At 40.2% G+C, this 24710-nt stretch overlaps 1 protein-coding gene across 1 annotated transcript in view; it reads left to right on the top strand.

The window, feature by feature from the left end:
• GRIK2 (glutamate ionotropic receptor kainate type subunit 2) overlaps window positions 1-24710 on the top strand; it is a 1148051-nt gene that overhangs the window by 1021032 nt on the left and 102309 nt on the right. Inside the window, exon 14 of the mRNA XM_073589495.1 lies at window positions 122-347. Within this exon, the coding sequence (XP_073445596.1) occupies window positions 122-347 (226 nt within the window). The remainder of the gene's footprint in view (window positions 1-121; window positions 348-24710) is intronic.

Here is a 24710-nt window from a genome sequence, read left to right as displayed (position 1 = left end):
AAAAATGTAAATCCTGCAAATAAATGATGCAATCTAGTATTGTACAGATAATGTACAATTATTTTTTTAACAAAATCAAAATATTACCATTTAATAAATATTTTTGTTTGTTCTTTCTTAGAAATCTAAAATACCAACATATGAAAAAATGTGGGCCTTTATGAATAGCAGAAGCCAGTCGGTGCTTGTCAAAAATAATGAAGAAGGAATCCAGCGTGTGCTCACCTCTGATTATGCCTTTTTAATGGAGTCAACAACCATTGAATTTGTCACACAACGCAACTGTAACCTGACACAGATTGGAGGCCTTATAGATTCTAAAGGTTATGGAGTTGGAACTCCCATGGGTATGTTGTACGCCAATTATTTTGTCTTTGTTCATTTATCTTAGTTTCAGTACGAAAAAGCTAAATGTCTTGCCAACAATTGAACAAAGCTTAAAACCTTGTGTAACATACTAAAAAAATGTTTATTCTGCAACAAAGCCAAAAGAAAATTTAAAGTATATCGATGATCTATTTCTTTATGTTTATTAAAGAAGACTTGCCACAATTTTATGTCTGTTTAAGTACTTGATTGGTTAATATTACATTAATATATTTCTAGGATGAGTAACAGGGGAATGACACAGTGCAGAATATAAAGGAAAGATGCTTCAAAATCATGATATCATGGCAAATACTAGTATCTGCTAAACCATAAAAGGCGGATAGGGTCTCTTTGTTGATTTTCAATAGTTATTTGAATTAACATTACATTTTGAATTATTATTTTCATATAAGGGACAAAAAATGTGATTAAGCAGATATACTATATTACATGCAATCAATATAAAAAAACAGTTCAAATAAGATAATTCTATTACTGCTTTTCCCAGGTCTTCACTGGAGGTGAGTGAAATTTTGGTATTGATTGCTTTTTGTCTTTTACAAATACTTTATTATGGATTCATATTGCATAATGCTCACACTGTATTTCAGTGAGGCTCTGATTATAACCCCTAAATACAAAATTGCATACAAATACTTCATCTTCAGAGTGTACTTGCCACAGAATATTGTCCAAACACATAAATAAACTCTCAATATGGAATCTAGCTGGTAATTATAATTCCAATGGCAACTGGGCATATAATAGTAATAATATCCCTAACACTACTAAAAAAAATTGGCATCACCTAGAGATGATTTAATCTTTTGAAATTCAAATTTGCCAGATTTGATTTTTTTTCCCCAAATTTTGATTTGCAGCAAATAGCAATATTGCAATGCCTTCTATAGTCCTAAAAATATATGTAACACTTTGAGGTTTCTTAGGACGATATATAACCCCTTTCAAACTCACAAACAAACAGTCTTAGAATTGTCATAGTAACTTCACAGTTTAAATGGATGGTAACTATAGCAAACAACAGCCCATATAATAACACAACACACTTACAAACTTTTTCAATATTATCTTAAATAACTTAATTTTATTTAGTAATAGTTTATAAACTGTACAAAAAGTATTCCTCATAGATATTTAAGATCAGGCAGATCATTCTTTACCACCCTTACTGTATATACAAATGACATTAGAATAAATGTACAGGATGGGCCATTTATATGGATACACCTAAATAAAATGGGAATGGTTGGTGACCCAGATTGGCACGCTGAATTTGCAGAGTGGGCAAAACAAAAATTGGAACAGGACCCTCAGTTTACACAGAACATTAAGTTCAGTGATGAGGCAACTATTTTGGGTGGGCCATTTATATGGATACACCTAAATAAAATGGGAATGGTGACAATTTTCTTGCGTAGGGTGTCTTGCATTGAAATCTGCTTCAATGACCCGAGTACTGCGTTCACCAAACATCAATTCACTTTCTATCCTCTCCTCACATGTTAACCTCTGTGACATGTCAATGGTTCTAAACAAATAGAAACTTATAAATAACTCATGAAAGAATAGTTACCTTAAAACCAAGCACACCATTGTTTTTCTTGTGAAATTCTCAAAAAGTTTGATGTGTCACATGACCATTTTCCCATTGAAAAAAATGAAGTTGGATCCTAAATGGCCAACTTCAAAATGGCCACCATGGTCACCACCCATCTTGAAACGTTTTCCCGCTCCCATATACTAATGTACCATAAACAGGAAGTTGATATCACCAACCATTCCCATTTTATTTAGGTGTATCCATAAATGGCCCACCCTGTAGTATATGTGTGGCAAATATGGTTGTCAAATTGAAATAGTAAAACATGTGTGCAAAACAATATACTGTAGAAGAATATGGATAAAAAATGAAGAGCAAAGTTTATTGAAAATTTATAAAAATGCAGAATAAAAAAATCCAGATGAAGGGGTAGAAGCAGCAAGGAATCACATTATAAGTACCATAAGAATAAGATTGGATATATAACAAATCTTACAATAAATACACTGACTAAAAATAAATATTATAAATAAAACACACTACTGCAGTAAGCTAAATGTTTAGAAAATATGGAAACAGTAAATAATTACAATAAATAACCCCTTCAACCACAAGCCTGTTTTCACCTTCATGACCAGACCAAATTTTACTATTCTGACCAGTGTCAGTTTATGTGGTAATAACTCTGGAACGCTTCAATAGATCCTAGAGATTGCAAAAAGATTTATTAAATACACATTGTACATAATGATAATTTATTTGATATGACTTGTGTTTATGTGTTAAAATATCAGAAATTTGGCAAAAAATTGGAGATTTCTTCAAACTTTTAATTATTATGCAATAAAATAGAGAGTTATGTCACACAAATTTGTTAATATATAAAATTTCCCACATGTTTACCTTACATCAGCACATTTTATGAAACAATTTTTTGTAGGAAGTTAAAAGAAAGGGTTAAAAGTAGACCAGTGACTTCTCATTTTTACAACAAAATTTACAAAGCCATTTTTATAGGGACCACATCACATTTGAAGTAACTTTGAGGAGTCTATATGACAGAAAATACCCCAAAGTGACACCATTCTAGAAGTTGCACCCCTCAAGGTGCTCAAAACCACACTCAAGAAACTTATTAACCCTCGGGTGCTTCACAGGAACTGAAGCAATGTGGAAGGAAAGAAATGTAAATTTAAATTTTTTCATAAAAATTTTAGTTAGACTCAATTTTTTTATTTTCACAAGTGTAACAGGAGAAAATGAACAATAAATTGTGTTGCTCACTTTCTTATGAGCATGTCAGTACCTCATATCATGGAAAAAATGATTGTTTGGGCGCATGACTGAGTTCGGAAGATAAGACGTGCTATTTGAATTTTTGAATGCAAAATTTGCTTGAATCATTACCAGACATCATGTGGCGTTTGGAGAGCCCCTGATGTGCCTAAATAGTGCAAACCCCCACAAGTAAACCCATTTTGGAAACTAGAACCCTCATGGAACTTATCTAGTTGTGAGGTGAGTACCTTTAACCCCAATGTGCTTCACAGAACTTTATAACATAGAGCCGTGACAAAAACAAATCATATGTTTTGCACAAAAATGTTATTTTGCCCCGAATTTTCCATTTTCACAAGGGTAACAGGAGTAAATGAACCATACATTTCTTTGTGCCATTTCTCCTGAGTACACTGATACCAAACATATGGAGAAAACTACTGTTTGGTTGCATGGAAGGGCTTGGAAGGGAAGGAGCACTGTTTGATCTTTTTTATGAAAAACTGGCTGGAATCATTAGCTGATTTCATCTTGCGTTTTCAGTGCCACTGATGTTCCTAAACAGTTAAAACCCCCTCACAAGTGACCACTAGTGTTGAGCATTCCGATACTGCAAATATCGGGTATTGGCCGATATTCGCTGTATCGGAGTTCCCGATACCGAGTACCGATATTTTTACAATATCGAATACCGGAATCGGAAGTTCCCATAATGCAATGAGCCAGTTGTGTTAGCCATGTTAACTAATGGCATGGCTGTGATTGGCTGCTGAAATGATGTCATCATGATGCGCGGTCTGTGCGGGCCTGCCGGGGGTCTGTACGGGCCTGCTGGGGGTCTGTGCAGGCTGCCAGGGGTCTGTGCGGGCCTGCCGGGGGTCTGTGTGGGCCTGCCGGGGGTCTGTATGGGCCTGCCGAGGGTCTGTGCGGGCCTGCCAGGGGTCTGTGCAGGCTGCCAGGGGTCTATGCGGGCCTGCCAGTGGTCTGTGCGGGCTGCCGGGGTCTGTGCGGGCCTCTCGGGGGTCTGTGCGGGCCTGCCGGGGGTCTGTATGAGCCTGCCAGGGGTCTGTGCAGGCTGCCAGGGGTCTGTGCGGGCCTGCCATGGGTCTGTGCGGGCTGCCGGGGGTCTGTGCGGGCCTCTCGGGGGTCTGTGCACGTATGCAGGCATCATCTGATGGGACTACAAGTCCCATCGGGCTATGCCTGCTACATTGACTTGCATGGGTTTCCGGTATCGAAATCGGTGATACCCGATACTTTTTGGGTATAGGTCCGATCCAATCCGATCCGATATTTCACGATATCAGATGGTATCGTTCAACACTAGTGACCACATTTTGGAAAATAGATCCCTCAAAGAATTGACCAAGATGTTCGATGAGCACCTTGAACCCACAGGTGCTTCACACAATTTTACAACGTTGACCTGAGAAAATTAAAAAATATATTTTTTCCACAATAATGTTTTATCCCTATTTTTTTCATTTTGAGAGTGCCATGTCACATTGGCAGAGCCTTTGAGGTGCCAGAACAACCCCCTCATATGTGACCCATTGTACAAACTACACCTCTCAATGAATTCATCAAGAGGTGCAGTGATTATAATTACACCATAGGTGTGTCACATAATTTTATACCATTGGGCAGTGAAGAAAAAATAATTACATTTTTAGTACCCAAATTTTGTTTTCTTCATAAATTTTACATTTTCACGCTAGAAAATGGATATAAATGACACCAAAATTGTCCCACAATTTCTGGTGAATGTAGAAATACCCTGTATGTGGCTGTACAGTACTTCTCTGCCATATGGCAAGACTCTGGAGGGATGGAGCGCTATTTTCCTCCTGGATTGCAGATTTTCCTAGAATAGTTTGCGGACTCCATATGCATAGCCTTTAAGTGCTAGAACAGCAGAATTCCCTCTAAAGTGACCCCATTTTGGAAATTAACCCAATTGGGAACTTATCTTCAGGTTTAGTATTGATTTTGACTCCGTGGGTGTTGTCCTGTAAGCAGTAGAAAGGAGCAAACTTGTTCTGAAACGGTTTGCAAGTTTCAACCTCGGCACAAACTTTGGATTTCCGAACATTTACGTCAAAATCAGCAAAATTCCGCAAATGATCTTTTTCTAATAATGCTTCTTACAGGACTTTTGCTAGGATAGCGGTGCTATATGATGAGCGAGGGGGTGTGTTTGATGAGTGGAGGGCTGGGGGAATTTAGGAGGAGCAGAGGACTATGATTCTATTTTTTTTAATTAACTCTATGGAGACTCTGGCAGCCAATCAGGGCACAGAAGCCATCCACAACATCCAAATTCAAGGGCTTGTGTCATTGGCTTCTGAATTCACATGTCCCTCTCCACATAAAAAGTAAACCTGTGGCTTTGGCACCATTTTGTAAGTGTAACAGCAAAGTAAGGCTGCTATTGCATGTAGTCATATAGTTAGCTGGGTGGTTTATTCTCAGCTAGTTCAGATAGCTAGGACCCTGTGTCAAATTGAGCTTCCAGCATATACAGTTGTGGCCAAAAGTATTGACACCCCTGCAATTCTGTCAGATAATACCCAGTTTCTTCCTGAAAATGATTGCAAACACAAATTCTTTGGTATTATTATCTTCATTTAATTTGTCTTAAATGAAAAAGACAAAAGAGAATGAAGCAAAAAGCAAAACATTGATCATTTCACACAAAACTCCAAAAATGGGCCAGACAAAAGTATTGGCATCCCCAGCCTAATATTTGGTTGCACAACCTTTAGCCAAAATAACTGTGACCAACCGCTTCCGGTAACTATCAATGAGTTTCTTGGCAAACTGCTCCAGGTCCCTGATATTAGAAGGGTGCCTTCTCCAAACTGCCATTTTTAGATTTTTCCACAAGTGTTCTATGGGATTCAGGTCTGGACTCATTGCTGGCCACCTTAAAAGTCTCCAGTGCTTTCTCTCAAACCATTTTCTAGTGCTTTTTGAAGTGTGTTTTGGGTCATTGTCCTGCTGGAAGACCCATGACCTCTGAGGGAGACCCAGCTTTCTCACACTGGGCCCTACATTATGCTGCAAAATGTGTTGGTAGTCTACAGACTTCATAATGCCATGTACACGGTCATGCAGTCCAGTGCCAGAATGCCTCTTTTTTCTCCTGTAAACTCTATGTTGATGCCTTTGCCCAAAAAGATCTATTTCAGTCCCTTTTCATTCAGATGCCGACGGATAGTACGGGTTGACACTGTTGTACCCTCAGACTGCAGGGCAGCTTAAACTTGTTTGGATGTTAGACGAGGTTCTTTATCCAACATCCGCACAATCTTGCATTGAAATCTCTTGTCAATTTTTCTTTTCCGTCCACATCTAGGGAGGATAGCCACAGTGCCATGGCCTTTAAACTTCTTGATGACACTGCGCACAGTAGACACAGGAACATTCAGGTCTTTGGAGATAGACTTGTAGCCTTGAGATTGCTCATGCTTCCTCACAATTTGGTTTCTCAAGTCCTCAGACAGTTCTTTGGTCTTCTTTCTTTTCTCCATGCTCAATGTGGTACACACAAGGACACAGGCCAGAGGTTGAGTCAACTTTAATGCATGTCAACTGGCTGCAAGTGTGATTTAGTTATTGCCAACACCTGTTAGTTGCCACAGGTAATTTACAGGTGCTGTTAATTACACAAATTAGAGAAGCATCACATGATTTTTCGAACAGTGCCAATACTTTTGTCCACACTCTTTTTTATATTTGGTGTGGAATTATATCCAATTTGGCTTTAGGACAATTCTTTTTGTGTTTTTTCATTTAAGACAAATTAAATGAATATAATAATACCAAAGAATTTGTGTTTGCAATCATTTTCAGGAAGAAACTGAGTATTATCTGAGAAAATTGCAGGGGTGTCAATACTTTTGGCCACAACTGTAAATCTGGAGAGCTAAGCCTGTGGTGCAGTCACTTCAGCATATAAATCCATAGCACTGATGATTTTGCACTACAGTGACCGGTTGCCACTTCAGTATATAAATCCTTTGTGCTAATTGTGTGTTCCAGACACCAGTCCACATTTCAGTCCACATTTGTGCTAATTGTGTGGTCCAGCAATCAGTCCACATGTTTCACATATAAATCCTTTGTGCTAATTGTGTGGTCTCCAGCCACCAATCCACATTTCAGCATATCAATCATTTGTACTAATTGTGTGGTCCTGCCACCAGTCCTCATTTCAGCATCTAAAATCCTTTGTGCTAATTGTGTGGTCCAGCCTCCAATCCACCTTTCAGCAGATCAATCCTTTGTGCTAACTGTGTGGTCCAGCCACCAGTCCACATTTCAGAATATAAATCTTTTGTGCTAATTCTGCAGTCCAGCCACACTTTCTCAGCAAATAAATACTGATTGTTAATTTAGTGACAGGTGACTGCCAGGTCTGGGCCTATGGTTGTGAAACAACCAATTTAAAGCGGGGAATGTGAGTGTGAAAAAGCGAGGTTGTGGTGAAAGGGGGAATAGGCAAGGTGTTTGAGGTGTACGTGGGGCAGGTGGTAATGTTGATGAAAGCTCTAAGGAACAAACAACTGACAACTTCTATTACTGGACAGGTTACTCAACTCCCTTTCTTTGGTAGTCACACTGTGGTACACCTTAAAGATAAATTTTTGAAATGTTGAGAGTCCATGTTGGGTCTTCATCTGGTGGGTTGCCTGTAGTGGAAGGGGTGTCAGAGCCCCATTATACTATTTCTACTCTGGGGAAATTTATGCCACTTCATTGGTGTGTGCCAATCGTTTTTTCAAGTGTAGAGCCTCCAAGTTGGGTCTCAGTCTGATGGGTCACCTGTAGTGGAAGGGTGTCAGAGCCCAATAATACCATTTTTACTCTGGAGAAATTGATGTAACTCTAGTGGTTTTTGCCAATAATTTTTATAAATGTGGAGACTCCAAGTTGGGTCGCCATCTAGTGGGTTGCCTGGAGTGTAAGGGGTCTCAGAGCACCGTTATACTATTTCTACTCTGGGGAAATTGATGCCAATATTTTTTTGAAATGTGGAGATTTCAAATTGAGTATCTATCTGGTAGGTTGCCTGAAGTGGAAGGCATGTCAGAACACTAGGCCTACACCTGTCCCAGATACACCTCTTACTGATCAATTTGTAAGCTACAAATGCTTATAAAGGCCCTGTCCCATCCATCCATGCTGCACCATTATAACAATTCTATGGTGGATCAATTGATGACATGGTGTCTACCCTAATTTTTTAAAATGTTTTGACTCCAAGTTGGGTCTCCCTCATGTGTGTTGCCTGAATATGGCAGGGCTCTCAGCCCAGCAGGCCTACACCGGTAAGCCACCTCTTAATTTGAACATAATTTCAAAGCTGTAAATGCTGGCCCAGACCTTGTCTCTTGCATGACCCATGCCTTACTGCTGCGCCATTATAAAATTTCTACTGTGGTTCAATTGATGACACTTTTCATAGAGTCGTATCCTAATTTTTGGAAATGTTTAGAGTCCAAGTTGGGTCTCCTTCATGTGTGTTGCAGGCCTCTCAGAGCACCAGGTCCACACCTATCACTCAATCTCCTGTTACTGATCAATGTTTAAGCTAGACATGCTATACCAAGTCCTGTCTTAGGCCCTGTCCCATGCTTCCATGTTGCGCAGTTATCCTATTTGTAATCTGAGTCAATTGACACTTTTCCTGGTGTCTGCCCCTAATTTGAGCTGTTTTTACATATTTTGGGCCGCTATGAAGGTGTTGTCTATGTGTTTGATTTTGCCTTCCATTGAATTCAGTGGGGTTCAGATAAGTTTGGCAAACTGTTCAGCAAACTGTTCGTCGAGCATTGGGAAGTTCGCCAAACCGAGCCTTAAACATTGCCTCATCTCTAATAAGCAGCAGTGGATTTTGCTGAGTGAAAATTGCAGACTGCCATTGTTGTGCCTAGTATGTTGTAGTGCCCAGAACATTGTGCCCAGCTTGTACTTCTGGAGACACGCTGTTAGGGTTGACAGATTGCACTAAATAAAAGATAAAGTGCAATCGCAACCCGGGGTCAACCATGCAGAGATGGAACCTGCTGCTAGTGAGAATAATAACGGAACAAAACAGCAAGCGTTACCTCAGCACATTGTGATAATGCCACACAGTGTGAATGGAAAGCAGAGTACCAAGCTCAGTTACTACACTGAGAGGAACTTCCCTAAGTATGGTAAGTACTATACAATGTTAACGTCACAGGGATGTGAGCACGTGGATTGAGATAGCTCTGCAACTAAACTATCCCATGGCATTGAGCCATGGGTACAAAACTGCATAGGTGTGCTACCTGTCTGCCAACATGTACAGTCCTTGAGCACAGACAGACACACACAAAACTAACAGAGTGGCAGAGTATTCACTCACACACAACGAACATAAATGACAATAGCACGCCCACGTGTGCCGTTGAGACCCTTTTAAATGCTAGGCTCCACCCCAAACACTCATGCCCAGTTGGTTGAGGCATTGCCTGCAGGCCAATACAGACCTGCCACATCACCAGAGCAGCTAACATTGGTGCTCGGATGCCACATTATGGACATGCTTAGTAAGGTGATCTCTGGACTTAGACTCCAGAGTGCAAGGCTGCACTTGTATATCACCTGTTATCAGAGAAGCAGCAGTAACTGAACGTATACCACAAGCCTGTGCAAGACACTGGGACCAATGTCTGTGCTGAGCAACAATCACAGTGGCTGGACTTGAATGGGAGACTGCAGGACTAGATAATACTTTGGATCTATCCTGAGCAGTGGGAAAATCCTGATGCCTAACATATGCACCTGTAAATTAGTTTGGCTCTTATCACTACAGAAATGCCAAACATATGAATGCTAAATGTGGTTTAGGCTCACTGGGGCTCAGAAAAGAGGGGGCATTTTTGAGGGTTGAATTTTCTGGATTTCTTACAGATGGTGAGGAGTCATTCCACTTTTTCAGGAAAGTGGAATCCCCTATACTTCCGTTAAGAGATGACCGACTTAAATGGGGTCTTGGTTTTTTAGTAGATTGAGTTGAAGCTTTTATTGGGAACATTTTATATAATGTTTGGATCACTTTTATCCTGCGATCTACGCTGATCACTGACATTGGGGTTTCCATCCAAATCTCTGAGACACATGATTCAGATGAAGTCCCTGAGGGATCCACTCACTATAATGAAGCATCAGAGTTACTCTGACCTTTGTTCAGCATTTTCCTTCTTTTCAGTAGTGCACAAAACTTTGGTCAACTGCGCTTTTATGCACACCTAAAAAGACGAACACTGCCGGAACTTAGGACAGATGGCGTCCATAGTGTCTCCATCTGCCTCATTAGAGGAATCTTCCACCAGGGGTTCTGTCTGAATGATATATTTCAGAAATTTAGGGCACCATCACACATAGTGATCTCGCTAGCGAGATCGCTGCGGAGTCACTAGCTTTGTGACACAACAGCGATCTCACCAGCGAGATCGCTGTGTGTGACAGCGATCATCGACCGTCCCCCCTGCCAGCATTGCTGATCGTTGATGGAAAGCCCTGCACATTTTTTGGGTTGCTGGTCTACCGCTGGTCAGCATGCATCACGTGTGACAGGCGGGAGACCAGAGACCAGTGAGCAGGAGTTGGTAGCTAAGGTATACATCGGGTTTCTAAGGAGGCGCGCTGTGCCTGGAAACCCAATGTGTACCTTAGTTACCAGCGCGCTGATGCAGGCAACTGGTAACCAAGGTACACATCGGGTTTCTAACTAAAGTACACAGCGATGCCGCGCGCTCGGCGTCGCTGGTGCTGATTGCTGGTGAAGCTGTCTGTTTGACAGCTCACCAGCGATCATGTAGCGACTCACCAGTGATCCTGACACGTTGATATCACTGTCAGGATCGCTGGTGAGTCGCTATGTGTGACGGGGCCCTTACACAAATACCCCAGTGTAAGCGCTGGGAGAAAGAATGAAAAAATCAACAGCAGGCGAAGAATTGTCTATGTGGTATTTTTGTATTGGATTTAATAAAGCTATGATATTTTTATATGGCTACAAGCTTCCATGACGTCTTCATGAGTTGGATATTAGATGGGAAGTGCCATCAATCTAAGGCCTATCTTGTTGTTTGGATTCTAACTTATGCAGAAGCAGCAATAGCTGCAGTATATTTGACATGTTGGACTATATGTTTTAACTTCATTGCCAGAACTAAACTACTAGCATTTGAACAGAGATGCAGAGGCTGAAGAGACAGGTCCAACCATACCTAGACTTTGTCTTTTCTTAGGTAGATACTCAAAGCTACAAATCCATTGACTTCTGTGTTAAGATATTGGACTAGTGACAAGAACTGGCCCAGTTTGCAATCAGCATACCTTCGTGTGCAGCCTCCAGTGTCATGTCAGACAGGGTGCCACAAGTGTGGAAAACATAAAAATCAGTCTTGTAACATCGCCAACTTTAAATCTCCTACTCTCAAAACCAATGATTAAATTCTCCTGCCACCATTGTCGATTGTCATCTTGCAACCAGGTATCTACTCCCTGTCTATCATGTCATATACAGTATATTGTATTATTCCAGCTGCAGTGGCTACTATTGCTAACCCTAAATTGCCACACATCTATTGCTTGCCCTGTCATATTTCTATAACATGCGTTTTCTGCCACTGCCATTGTAGAGCTACACCATATAGAAATCTCTTTGCTGCCTTTTGTGCTTTTTAGTTGTAGATCATACTGCTGCTGTTGTTTGCCCTAAAGGGCCTGTCACACTAAGCGATATCACTAGCAATATCGCTAGAACGTCACTGGTTTTTGTGACGTTATAGCGATATTGCTAGCGATATCGCTATGTCTGATACTTACCTCCGACCGCTCCCCCGCTGGTTATCGCTGATCGCGCGAGAACGTCCTGGACCGCTTCTCGTCGTCAGCTTCCTGCTGTGACGACGAGTGACGCATGGACGCGGGCGGGTGGGGCGGGAAAAATGCAGGTCATTTGACCTGCAGATTTCTTCAATTCTGCGCGGAAAAATCCGCAGGGCCAAAAAGTACGTCTGCACCTAGCCTAATATTTAATCACTGCAGCTGCCAAATGACATATGTTACTGAGTACAGTAACATCTCTCAAAAATTCAATACATCAATTTCAAAGCATTTTATTTATTCAGGCACTTTTTGTTCTGCCACTTGTGTAAAGCATTCATCAAAGCTAAGCCAACTCTTTCATGGAAGCTCTTCAATGCAATTGGTAAAATTCTGTCATTTTATCAAAGGAAAATAAAGAGACTCTAGTAGATTGAGAACTTAGTCGTTTACATGGATATACTCGTACAGAACCACAAAAAATAGTAATGAGGCTGAGAAACTAGGTAATAAGAATTTTCTGCATTACTTTGATGAAATCTCGTTAAAAAAGACTTTGGAAATACAGTGCAGGTGTGTATTTCAAATATAACGCTATAGAAGAAAGTACTTTCAGAAAATATGCAAAATATAGAATATACAACTTTATGTAACTAGATGTCTTTTAGATAACAAATGAAGGTGTGCAAGTTTAAGAAGATGTTTATGCACAGCATGTTTAAACTGCGGTTTACAGCAACCCCAAAAACAAGTGTTATGTTACTAATAAATTCACCAACTTTAAACTTTCAGCACATATCCTGTAGTATTAGTATTTTTCTACTGAACAGTCTTGTAGCTTTGAACTATAATTTTCAGTGTTTCCTAAAGATAAGAAAAAATATTTTCCCTGATATAGGCTTGTGATGAATAAAAGCAATTTGACAGTACCATTTAAATTATTATTAACTGCAACCTGAGAATGAAAACGCTTATCAATTTCCTTGATATCAGCACAATGTGCTCTGCTGCCAGGGAGTAATAGCAGTGAACACTACAGCATAAAAAATGTTAAGTAGACAATCTAGACATTGGGAACAATGTGCGAATGAATTCCATTTACCTTGTACTTTGTCCAAGCTTTTCAATATAGACTGTTATATCTAAAATTTTAAACAAATTGCATTCATTACACTGTTTATTCCAGCTGATATTTTAAGATTCCTTAGTGACAACAGATGAAATACACCATAATTGGTAGTCATGTGTGAATTCAGTTGCAACTCATTAAGAAACAATTAAATGAGAATCCCTTAACAATTATAAAATAATCACAAGGATTGTAGACAACTAGGACCTCAGTATTATGCTACAATCTTTTGGAAACTTAAGACCCTATAAAGAAGGTTGACTATTATGCAGTTCCTGCTCAATCAATTATGTTAGCATAAACTGCCATTCAAACTTAAAAAATTATCCAATTGGCATCCAAAAATACAGATTATTTTTTTTGTGTTGTAAGCCGTATGTCATCCATATGCAATTCTAGTAAAAAAATTTTATAAGACCAAACACAGTTTTCTGTGTTAAGAATTAATAAACATTCCATCAACATTTGCATTCCAAAATAGCGCTCCTTCCCTTCCGAGCTCTCCCATGCACCCAAACAGTGGTTCCCCCTCACATATTGGGTATCAGCGTACTCAGGACAAATTGCACAACAACAACTCTAACCCTAACCCTAATGAAAAAATGAAAATAAATATATTTTCTTTTTTTCATTATATTTCCCTGACTAAGGGGGTGATAAAAGGGGGATATTTACTATTTATTTTATTTTGATCACTGTGATAGGGTTTATCACAGTGATCAAAATTTACATTGAATGAATGAATGGAATCTGCTGGCCAGCAGATTCGGCATGTGCACTACGCATGCGCCCAACATTTTCTTCCCAGACCAAGATGGTGGCACCTACCCGAGGAGGCAGGAGGGCTTGAGGACCACCGGAAGGTACCGGGGGGGATTGGGGACCCTATTTCTCTCCTCTGAGAGGAAATCGCAAAAGTGGGGTCGGTAAAAACCGACCTGAATCATGTTCTCTGGGGTCTCGGCTGCCCCTGGCAGCCGAGACCCCAGAGGAAATCTGACTCTGGGGGGTGCTATACACTTTTATCACAGCTTCATTAATTAACGGCACTATGGTTTAAGTACAATTACCTACCACCGTTAAAAGGCGAATCAGCGGTCATTAAGGGGTTAAGAAAGCAAATAAATAATGCTAAATAAAGGGGAATATTAGCCATTTTCTGCCATCTGACGTACTATCCCGTCCATGGGACCCGGGCCTCTATGACCATGGATGGGATAGTACGTCATAGCGATCAGTGGTGCTCACGTAGTGAGCGCCGCTGATCGCGGCCGGGTGTCAGCTGTTTATCACAGCTGACACCCGGCACTATGTGTCAGGGGCGGTCACGGACCGCATCCGACACATTAACCACTAGCACACTGCAATCAAACGCAATCGCAGTGTACCGGGGGTTTAGGGAAGCATCGGCAGGGAGGGGGCTCCCTCCGTGCTTCCCTGCGACCCCCGCAGCAGCACAATGTGAAGCGCTGCTGTGGGGGCCTCCTTCCCTGCAGCTCCCTGGATCCAAAATGGTGGCGGGGACCTTCGGGGGCCTGCAGGGAGCCGGCATCCTCAGTGCCTGCAAAGCTCAGGCACGAGGAAGCCTTCTGCAGTGCCTGTGACAGATCACTGATCTCTCACAGTGATCTGTGATGTGACAGATCAGTGATCTGTCACATGACAGTTATGTCCCCACTGGGACATTGTAATAAAGTTAAAAAAAAGTGTAAAAATAATTTATAAAATATCGCTAAATAAATGGAAAAAAAAATTCCCTAATAAATTCATTTTTTGGAAATAAAAAGAACAATAAGATTGCACATATTTAGTATCGCCGCGTCCGTAACAACCCACCCTATAAAACTGTTAGTTAACCCCCTTATTGAACCCCTAAAAAATAAAAATAAAAAACGAAGCAAAAATAAAGCTTTATCATCATACTGCCGAGCAAAAAGTGCAATAACGCGCAATAAAAAAGACGGATATAAATAACCATGGTACCGCTGAAAACGTTATCTTGTCCTGCAAAAAACGAGCTGCCATACAGCATCATCAGTTAAAAAATAAAAAAGTTATAGCTTGCAGAATAAAGTGATGCAAAAATAATTATTTTTTATATAAAATTGTTTTCATTGCATAAAAGCGCCAAAACATAAAAAAAAAAAATGAGGTATCGGTGTAAACGTACTGACCTGAAGAATAAAACCACCTTATCAATTTTACCACACGTGAAATGGTGAAAACGCACCCCCCAAAAGAAATTCTTGAAATGCTGGTTTTTGATCATTCTGCGTCCAAAAAAATCAGAATAAAAAGCGATCAAAAAATGTCACATGCCCGAAAATGGTACCAATAAAAACGTCAACTCGCCCCGCAAAAAATAAGACCTCACATGACTTGGTGGATCAAAATATGGAAAAATTATAGCTCTCAAAATGTGATGATGCAAAAACTATTTTTACGATAAAAAGCGTCTTTTAGCATATGACAGCTGCCAAACATAAAAACCAGCCATATATAGTAAATCAAACCCCCCTTATCACCCCCTTAGTTAGGGAAAAATAATAAAATTTAAAAAATGTATTTATTTCCATTTTCCCATTAGGGTTAGGGCTAGGGTTAAGGCTAGGGTTAAGGCTAGGGCTAGGGTTAGGGCTAGGGTTAAGGCTAGGGTTAGGACTAAGGCTAGAGTTAGGGCTAGGGTTAGGGCTGAGATTAGGGTTAGGGGTGTGTTGGGGTTAGGGTTGGAGCTAGAATTGGGGGGTTTTCACTGTTTGGGCACATCAGGTGCTCTCCATATGCAACATGGTGCCTGATCTCAATTCCAGCCAATTCTGAGTTGAAAAAGTCAAATGGTGCTCCTTCTCTTCCAAGCTCTGCCATGCGCCCAAACAGTGTTTTACCCCCACATATGGGGTATAAGCTTACTCAGTACAAATTGGACAACAACTTTTGTGGTCAAATTTCTCTTGTTACCCTTGGGAAAATAAAAAAATTGTGGACTAAAAGATCATGTTTTTGGAAAAAATATGATTTTTTTCTTTCACGCCCAGGCGTTATAAACTTCTGTGAACAATGGGGGGTTCAAAGTGCTCACCACACATCTAGATTAGTTCCTTAGGGGGTATAGTTTCCAAAATGGGGTCACTTGTGGGGGGTTTCCACTGTTTAGTTACATCAGGGGCTCTCCAAAGGCAACATGACACCCGCAGACCATTCCATCAAAGTCTGCATTCCAAAACATCACTACCTCCCTTCCGAGCCCTGACATGTGCCCATACAGTATTTTTCTCCCATATATGGGGTATCAGCATACTCAGGACAAATTGGACAACAACTTTTGGGGTCCAATTTCTCCTGTTACCCTTGGGAAAATAAAAAAATCGTGGACTAAAAGATCATGCTTGTGGAAAAAATATAATTTTTTTATTTTCATGCCCAGGCGTTATAAACTTCTTTGAAGCACTGGGGGGTTCAAAGTGCTCACCGCACATCTTGATTAGTTCCTTAGGGGGTCTAGTTTCCAAAATGGGGTCACTTGTGGGGGTTTCCACTGTTTAGTTACATCAGGGGCTCTCCAAAGGCAACATGACACCCGCAGACCATTCCATCAAAGTCTGCATTCCAAAACATCACTACCTCCCTTCCGAGCCCTGACATGTGCCCATACAGTATTTTTCTCCCATATATGGGGTATCAGCATACTCAGGACAAATTGGACAACAAATTTTGGGGTCCAATTTCTCCTGTTACCCTTGGGAAAATAAAAAAATCGTGGACTAAAAGATCATGCTTGTGGAAAAAATATAATTTTTTTATTTTCATGCCCAGGCGTTATAAACTTCTTTGAAGCACTGGGGGGTTCAAAGTGCTCACCGCACATCTTGATTAGTTCCTTAGGGGGTCTAGTTTCCAAAATAGGGACACTTGTGGGAGGTTTACACTGTTTAGGTACATCAGGGGCTCTCCAAATGCAACATGACACCCACAGACCATTCCATCAAAGTCTGCATTCCAAAACGTCTCTACTTCCCTTCCGAACTCTGACGTGTGCCCATACAGTAGTTTTCTCCCACATATGGGGCATCAGCGTACTCAGGACAAATTGGACAACAACTTTTGGGATTGGGAAAATAAAAAACGAAAATAAAAAAATTGGGGACTAAAAGATCATGTTTGTGGAAAAAAATATGATTTTTTTATTTTCATGCCTGGGCATTATAAACTTCTGTGAAGCCCTTGGGGGGTCAAAGTGATCATCACACATCTAGATAAGTTCCTTGGGGGGTCTAGTTTCTAAAGTGGTGTCATTTGTGGGGAGATTCCACTGTTTAGGCACATCAGGGGACTTCTAAACGCGACATGGCTTCCAATCCCAATTCCAGCCAAAAAAGTCAAAAGGCGCTGCTTCCTTTCGAGCTCTGCCATGCACCCAAATAGTGGTTTACCCCCACATATGGGGTATCAGTGTACTCAGGACAAATTGAACAATAACTTTTGGGGTCCTGTTATCCCTGGAAAAATAAAAATTGAGGGAGAAAAGATCATTTTTGTGGAAAAAATATGATTTTTTAATTGTACGGCTGTACGCTATAAACTTCTGTGAAGCCCTTGGGGGTTCAAAGTTCTCACCACACATCTAGATAAGTTCCTTGGGGGGTCTAGTTTCCAAAGTGGTGTCATTTGTGGGGGAGTTTCCACTGTTTTGGCACTTCAGGGACTTTCCAAACGTGAGATGGTGTCCGATCTCAATTCCAGCCAAAAAAGTTAAATGGCGCTGCTTCCCTTCCGAGCTCTGCCATGCGCCCAAATAGTCATTTACACCCACATATGGGGTATCAGCATACTCAGGACAAATTTCACAATAACTTTTAGGGTCCTGTTGCCTTTGGAAAAATAAAAATTGGGGGTGAAAAGATCATTTTTGAGGAAAAAATATGATTTTTTAATTGTACGGCTGTACGCTATAAACTTCTGTGAAGCCCTTGTGGGTTTAAAGTTCTCACCACATATCTAGATAAGTTCCTTGGGGGGTCTAGTTTCCAAAATGGGTCTTACTTATGGGGGGTTTCCACTGTTTAGGTACATTAGGGGCTCGCCAAATGTGACATGGCATCCGATCTGAATTCCAGTCAATTTTACATTGAAAAAGTCAAACGGCGCTCCTTCTCTCCTGAGCTCTGCCATGCACCGAAACAGTGGTTCCCCCCACATATCAGGTATCAGCGTACTCAGGAGAAATTGCACAATAACTTTTGCTGTCCAATTTCTCCTGTTGCCCTTGGTAAAATAAAAAAATTGGACCTGAATTAATTTTTTTGTGAAAAAAAGTTAAATGTTCATTTTTTTTAAACATTCAAAAAATTCCTGTGAAGCACCTGAAATGTTAATAAACTTCTTGATTATGGTTTTGAGCACCTTGAGGCGTGCAGTTTTTAGAATGGTGTCACTTTTGAGTGTTTTCTATCATATAGACCCCTCAAAGTGACTTAAAATGTGATGTGGTCCCTAAAAATAAAATGGTGTTGCAAAAATGAGAAATCGCTGGTCAAATTTTAACCCTTATAACTTTATAACAAAAAAAATTTTGGTTGCAAAATTGTGCTGATGCAAAGTAAACATGTGGGAAATGTTATTTATTAAGTTGTTTGTGTGCCATATCTCTGTGATTTAAGGGCATAAAAATTCAAATTTGGAAAATTGCAAAATTTTCTAAATTTTCGACAAATTTCCATTTTTTTCACAAATAAACACAAGTTATTTGAATGAAATTTTACCACTGACTTGAAGTACAATATGTCACGAGAAAACATTGTCAGAATCACCGGGATCCATAGAAGTGTTTCAGAGTTATTACCTCATAAAGGGACAGTGATCAGAATTGTAAAAATTGGCCCAGTCATTAACGTGCAAACCACCCTTGGGGGTTAAGGGGTTAATATGAAAATCCACTGCAAATGTATTTCAACATGGGCAGGGTGAAATTAAGGATGGAATGATGCTTGAAACTGTCAATGCATTGTCCTAAACATTAGGGGGATCAACATTGATGCTAAAAATGCATTAAAGAATTAACTGGGCACTGTTAAAATATCAACTATAAGTAAAAGTAGTTGTGTGTATGCCTGTGGTGTACAGATGTCTACATACAATAAAAACATGCTGAAACATGAGGTTAAATGTTATCAATTGAACTGGGGAACTTTAAAATACAGCCAGATCTCTGGCACGTTTTTTAACCAGGCAAAAATACTGCCAGTTCTAGCATAGACTTACAATTGCTGCAGCTGTGGAAGATGCCAAGGAGTAACTAAAAATCAGTGTAAGAAATTATGGTAGAGTATAAAAGTGTAGCAAACAATGTAGCAACCCTTGTAGTAGCATCTGGAGCTATGTAAACTGTAAATAAGAGCTGTGTTAATCAGGGTTGCGCATAGAAATCACGAGGCCCCATGGCAGAAGTTCTAATTGGGCCCTTGATACAAAAAATAATTAATATTCAGGGGGGTCCTAGATTAGCATATCTTAAAACTTTGCAGCCTTTACAAAGCAATTTTCCTCCTATTGATTCCCCTTTTATTCCAGCCATAAAGTATTATGCCATCAAAACAAACACTGCATGGTACCTCCACCATAAATTCTTCCACAGTACTGTCCACATGCACAATATGATATTTCTACTTATCACCAACTCAACTCTCGCAGTAAATTAGCTTACAAAAAAGCAAGTTAAGAGGGGACTTAATAGCTGTTTACAGCAGTCTGAAGGGATGTCACAGTGTAGAGGGATCATCCTTATTCTTATTTGCAAATGGAAACATGAGAAGCAATGAAAATAAACTGAAAGGGAGATCAGATATCAGAAAACACTTTTTGATAGTGAGAATAATCAGTGGGTGGAACAAGCTGCTGCAAGAGGTGGTGAGTGAGTTATCTTTCAATCAAAGAGAGGCTGGAGAGACATCTGTCTGTATTGAGCAGGGGGGTGGACACAATAACCCTGAAGGTCCTTCCAACTCTAAGGGCCCCATCACACATAGCGATGCACCAGCGATCCCGACAATGATATGACCTTGTCAGGATTGCTGATATGTTGCTACATGATCGCTGGTGAGCTGCCCAACAGGCAGCTTCACCAGCAATCAGCACCAGCGACATGCGGGTAACAAGCGACGCACATTGCTTAGGCCTCTTTCACACTTCAGTTTTTTGCATCAGTTCAAATCCGCCAAAAAGTCAGACAAGCGGATCCGTTCGCAACTGATGTGAACGGATGGCACAGGATCCGTTTTCAGACGGATCCTGAAAATGAGGAAATTTAAAGGAATCGCCGGCTGGGAAGGAGAGAGAGAGAGAGAGAGAATTGGTTTTTTTGTCCGGCACCCAGAAAGAATTTCGGGTTAAATCAGTGTCTGGAGGATCCGCCAGAGAAAAAAACGTTGCAAGCTCCGTTTTGAAATCTTTGAGGATGGTGACGGACAGCAACTTTTGGCGGATCCTCAAAAAAAACGGATGCAACGGACGGCAATCCGTCACAATCCGCCATTAATGGAAGTCAATGGGGAAAAGAAACGGATCCTCAAAAGAAAATTGAGGATCCGTTTTTTTCAAAACCTGGCGGATTGTGACTGATTGTAAAAAACTGAAGTGTGAAAGAGGCCTTAGTTACCCACTGTGTACCTTAGCTACCAGCGCGCTGGTGCAGGGAGCTGGTAACCAAGGTACACATCGGGTTTCTAAGTGGCGCGCAGCACTTAGAAACCCGATGTGTACCTTGGTTACCAGCTCCCTGCACCAGCGTGCTGGTAACTAAGGTACACATTGGGTTTCTAAGCACTGCACGCCGCTTAGAATCCCGATGTTTACCTTAGTTACCAGCGCCAGCTCGCTGATCGCTGGTCTCCCGCCTGCCCCAAGCAACGATTCGTGCTGGCCAGCGGTAGACCAGCGATCAAAAAAATGTCCTGGCCATTCCAGGACGATCAGCGATACCCGGCAGGAGGGCCGGTCGCTGGTAAGTGTCACACACAGCGATCTCACTGGTGAGATCGCTGTTGCGTCAAAAAACTTGTGACTCAGCAGCGATCTCACTAGCGAGATTGCTGTGTGTGACGGGGGCTTATCATTCTATGATTCTAGGAAAGATTGGTAACCCCAACACAGTATGATGACCCCCACACCTCTCCACAATGTACAATGGCTCCCACTATCACTTCAAGCAGTATAATAACCACCACAGCCCTCCACACAATATGATGACCCCACATAAACCTTCATACTGCATAATTTCATGCCTACAGTATATTGGCTCCCACACATAGCTCTCCATAAAACATAAAGGCTCCTATATAGCCTCCCAAATATTATAATAGCTTCCACTTAGCCTTCTTTGTAGTATAATGGGCCCCACAAAGCCCTTCATGTAGTATAATGGGCCCCACATAGCCCTTCATGTAGTATAATGGGCCCCACATTGCCTTCCTCATAGCATAATGCACCACATAGCCCTCCATATAGTATAATACACCCATAGACCTCCATATAATATAATGGACACCTCAATGTACTCACCGGTAAAAAATTGCAATACTCCCCTTTCCACCTCATTTCCATACTGCTTTGGTCTCGGCAACAAGCATTATGAAGTGACACCATTGGGCAGTGAAGAAAAAATAATTTACATTTTTACCACCATGATTGTGTGTTAGCCCAAAATTTTACATTTTCACTCTGGGAAATGAGTAAAAATGGCACCAAAATCTGTCCCACAATTTCTGCTGAATGCAAAAATACCTTATATATGGCTGTACAGTACTGCTTAGCCACACGGAGAGACTTGGGAGGAATGGAGCGCTGTTTATATTTTGGAGAGCATATGTTCCTACAATAGATTACAAACTCCATATACAGAGCCCCTAAGTGCTAGAAAGCAGAATTCCCATTCATGTGACTCCATTTTGGAAATTATTCCCCTTTAGAAACTAATCTACAGGTGTAGTGAGGATTTTGACTCCATGGGTGTTTTACAGAAATATGCAGTAGTGGATGTTGTTCAGTGAAAATTGCAAACTGCCATTTTAGTGACCAGTATGCTGAAGTGGCCAGTTCGTTGTAGTGACCATTACAGTATGCCCAGCTCATGCTTCTGGGGACATACACTCTTATATTAGGTGAGCTATGATCACTATAGAAATGCCAAACATGTGGGTGCTAAATGTTGTTTACACACACTGGGGCTCCGAAGGGAAGGGGCATTTGGATTCGGGAGCGCAAAATTTGCTGAATTTCTTTTAAGGGGCGAAGAGCCATTTAGCTTTTTCAGAAACTTTGTGCTACCTATAACATGGACGCATCCTATATTTTAATTAACAGATGAGAGATCTAAGTGGGAACTTGCTATTTTGTGGATTGAGTTTATGATCTTATTGGGAACATTTTATATAACATTTTGGTTTACATTTATCAGGCGCTCTACACTGAGCACTTACTTTGGAGTTTCGAATTTAAATCTCCAAGTGATATATCAAAATAAACCCCCAAGGGATCTAATCACTATAATGAGGCAGCAGAGTTACTCTGGACTCCGTCTGACCTCTGTTCAGCATTGTCTTTCTTTTCAGAAGTTCACAAAGCTGTGATCGAATGTGCTTTTATGCTCATTTAAAAAAATCGGACACCACCGGATCACAAGTCCTATTTCATCCACAGTGACTTTATGTGCTTCATTATGGGGAATCTTCCACCAGGAGTTCTGTCTGAATCACCTATTTCTGAGATTTACCTGGAAACCCCGCTGTAAGCACTCAGTGCTGAGTGCAGGATAACTGTGAGCTAAGCTTTATTGTGATCTTTATTGTCTCCTATTGTTATTAACTTGCAAATAATGGTTAATCTGCATGTTAATAGCATAATATATGTGCCTGGATGTTGCACTGAACTCTTAACACCCAGGAGAAAATTAACTTTATTTCTCTTGGGAACTGCCAGCCTTCAGTCATGCATGCATTTTGGGGCAGCTTCAGTCATCGCTCACTATACTGTGAGCAGCGGCTGTAAGCACACCCTGGCATTTTGAGTGACATCTGGCTCTGCAATGTAGCAGAGTCCTAAAAGAAATCAGAAACCCCACCTGCATTTTCCTGAAGCGTTTTCTTACAGCTAAAGGAATGAGGGTATGCCAGCCTTATATTGGGTAGTATTTTTATGCTCTAAAATGCATATGTTAAGTCTGAACTATTTATAAACATATTTGATTGTAGTTAGTCCATCTTTTTATTTCAGATGTTCACCAAATTAACACAGTGATCCTACTCTCACAGCTATAGTTGCCTGCATTAAATTAATGAAAATCTTCTTTACAAAATACAAAATCGGGAAAGCAGTTCTCATGAAGTGTAATAAATGTTGGATTCCCCATTAGTTTAATTTAGCCCTGATAGAAACAAAAAAGCAATTTGTTATAAATGGGTTAAAACTAATTTTGTTATCACAGTATAAACCAGCTTCCCTGTGTACTACAGCAGATGGAAATGCAAAATTTCTTATGCAGCCTGCAGGTGTTTTGCGCTTTCTCTCTCATCACAAAAAATAAAAGCAAAAAAAAAAAAAAATCAAACAATTTGTGCTTTGTACTGTGAAATTAAACTTCACACCTTTGTCACTCTATATGGTTGGGTTTAACACCCAATATTTATAACTACTATAAATACTCATGACTAGAATTCATTAAACACTAAACATACTATTCTTAGTAATTTGAAAACATATATAGTTATAAAGTATAGTATAGGCATACTATAAATTATTTATATATATATATATATACACAGTGTATTAATATAGAAATACAGCATATATAAACACATACATATACTGTGTACATTATATATAATATATATACTTATGTACATATATATATACACTGCTCAAAAAAATAAAGGGAACACTATTCCATTTGCAAAGGGCTGTTTGTGTCCCCTTTATTTCTTTGAGCAGTATATATATATATATATATATATATATATATATATATATATACACTGTATACATTTACAGCTCTAGCAAAAATTTAGTGACCACTTCCAAATGCAAATGTTCAGTTTGTCTGATTTTTATCTTTATAGGTATATTTTTGAGTAAAATGTAAATTGTTCTTTTAGTCTACAAACTTCTGACACCATGTCTCTGAATTTCCAAGCAATTTTCTTTCTGAAAAGTGGAAATGGTTAAAAATGGAAAAAAGTGCCCAGTACTTTCAGACCTCAAAAAATGAAAAGAAAACAAGTTCATAATCATTTAGAAGAAACAATACTAATGTTTTAAAGGGAACCTGTCACCCCCCCAGGCATTTTTAAGTAAAACAGCCACCTTGTGCAGCACTAATGCTGCATTCTGTCATGGTGGCTCTGTTACATAGCTTCCGTTCCACTGCAGAAATAATCGTTTATAAAATTGTTCAAAAATACCTGAAATTTGACAGGGGGCAGGTCTTTCCCCCTCTTACAGACGCCTCGCATCCATCAC

The sequence above is a fragment of the Dendrobates tinctorius genome, unplaced genomic scaffold, assembly GCF_039654945.1.
Source record: "Dendrobates tinctorius isolate UK_male_01 unplaced genomic scaffold, ASM3965494v1 ptg000111l, whole genome shotgun sequence".
In the NCBI taxonomy this organism is placed as follows: Eukaryota; Metazoa; Chordata; class Amphibia; order Anura; family Dendrobatidae; genus Dendrobates; species Dendrobates tinctorius.
Note: the sequence above shows the minus strand (reverse complement) of the source record. Positions and strands in the feature narration are given on the sequence as shown.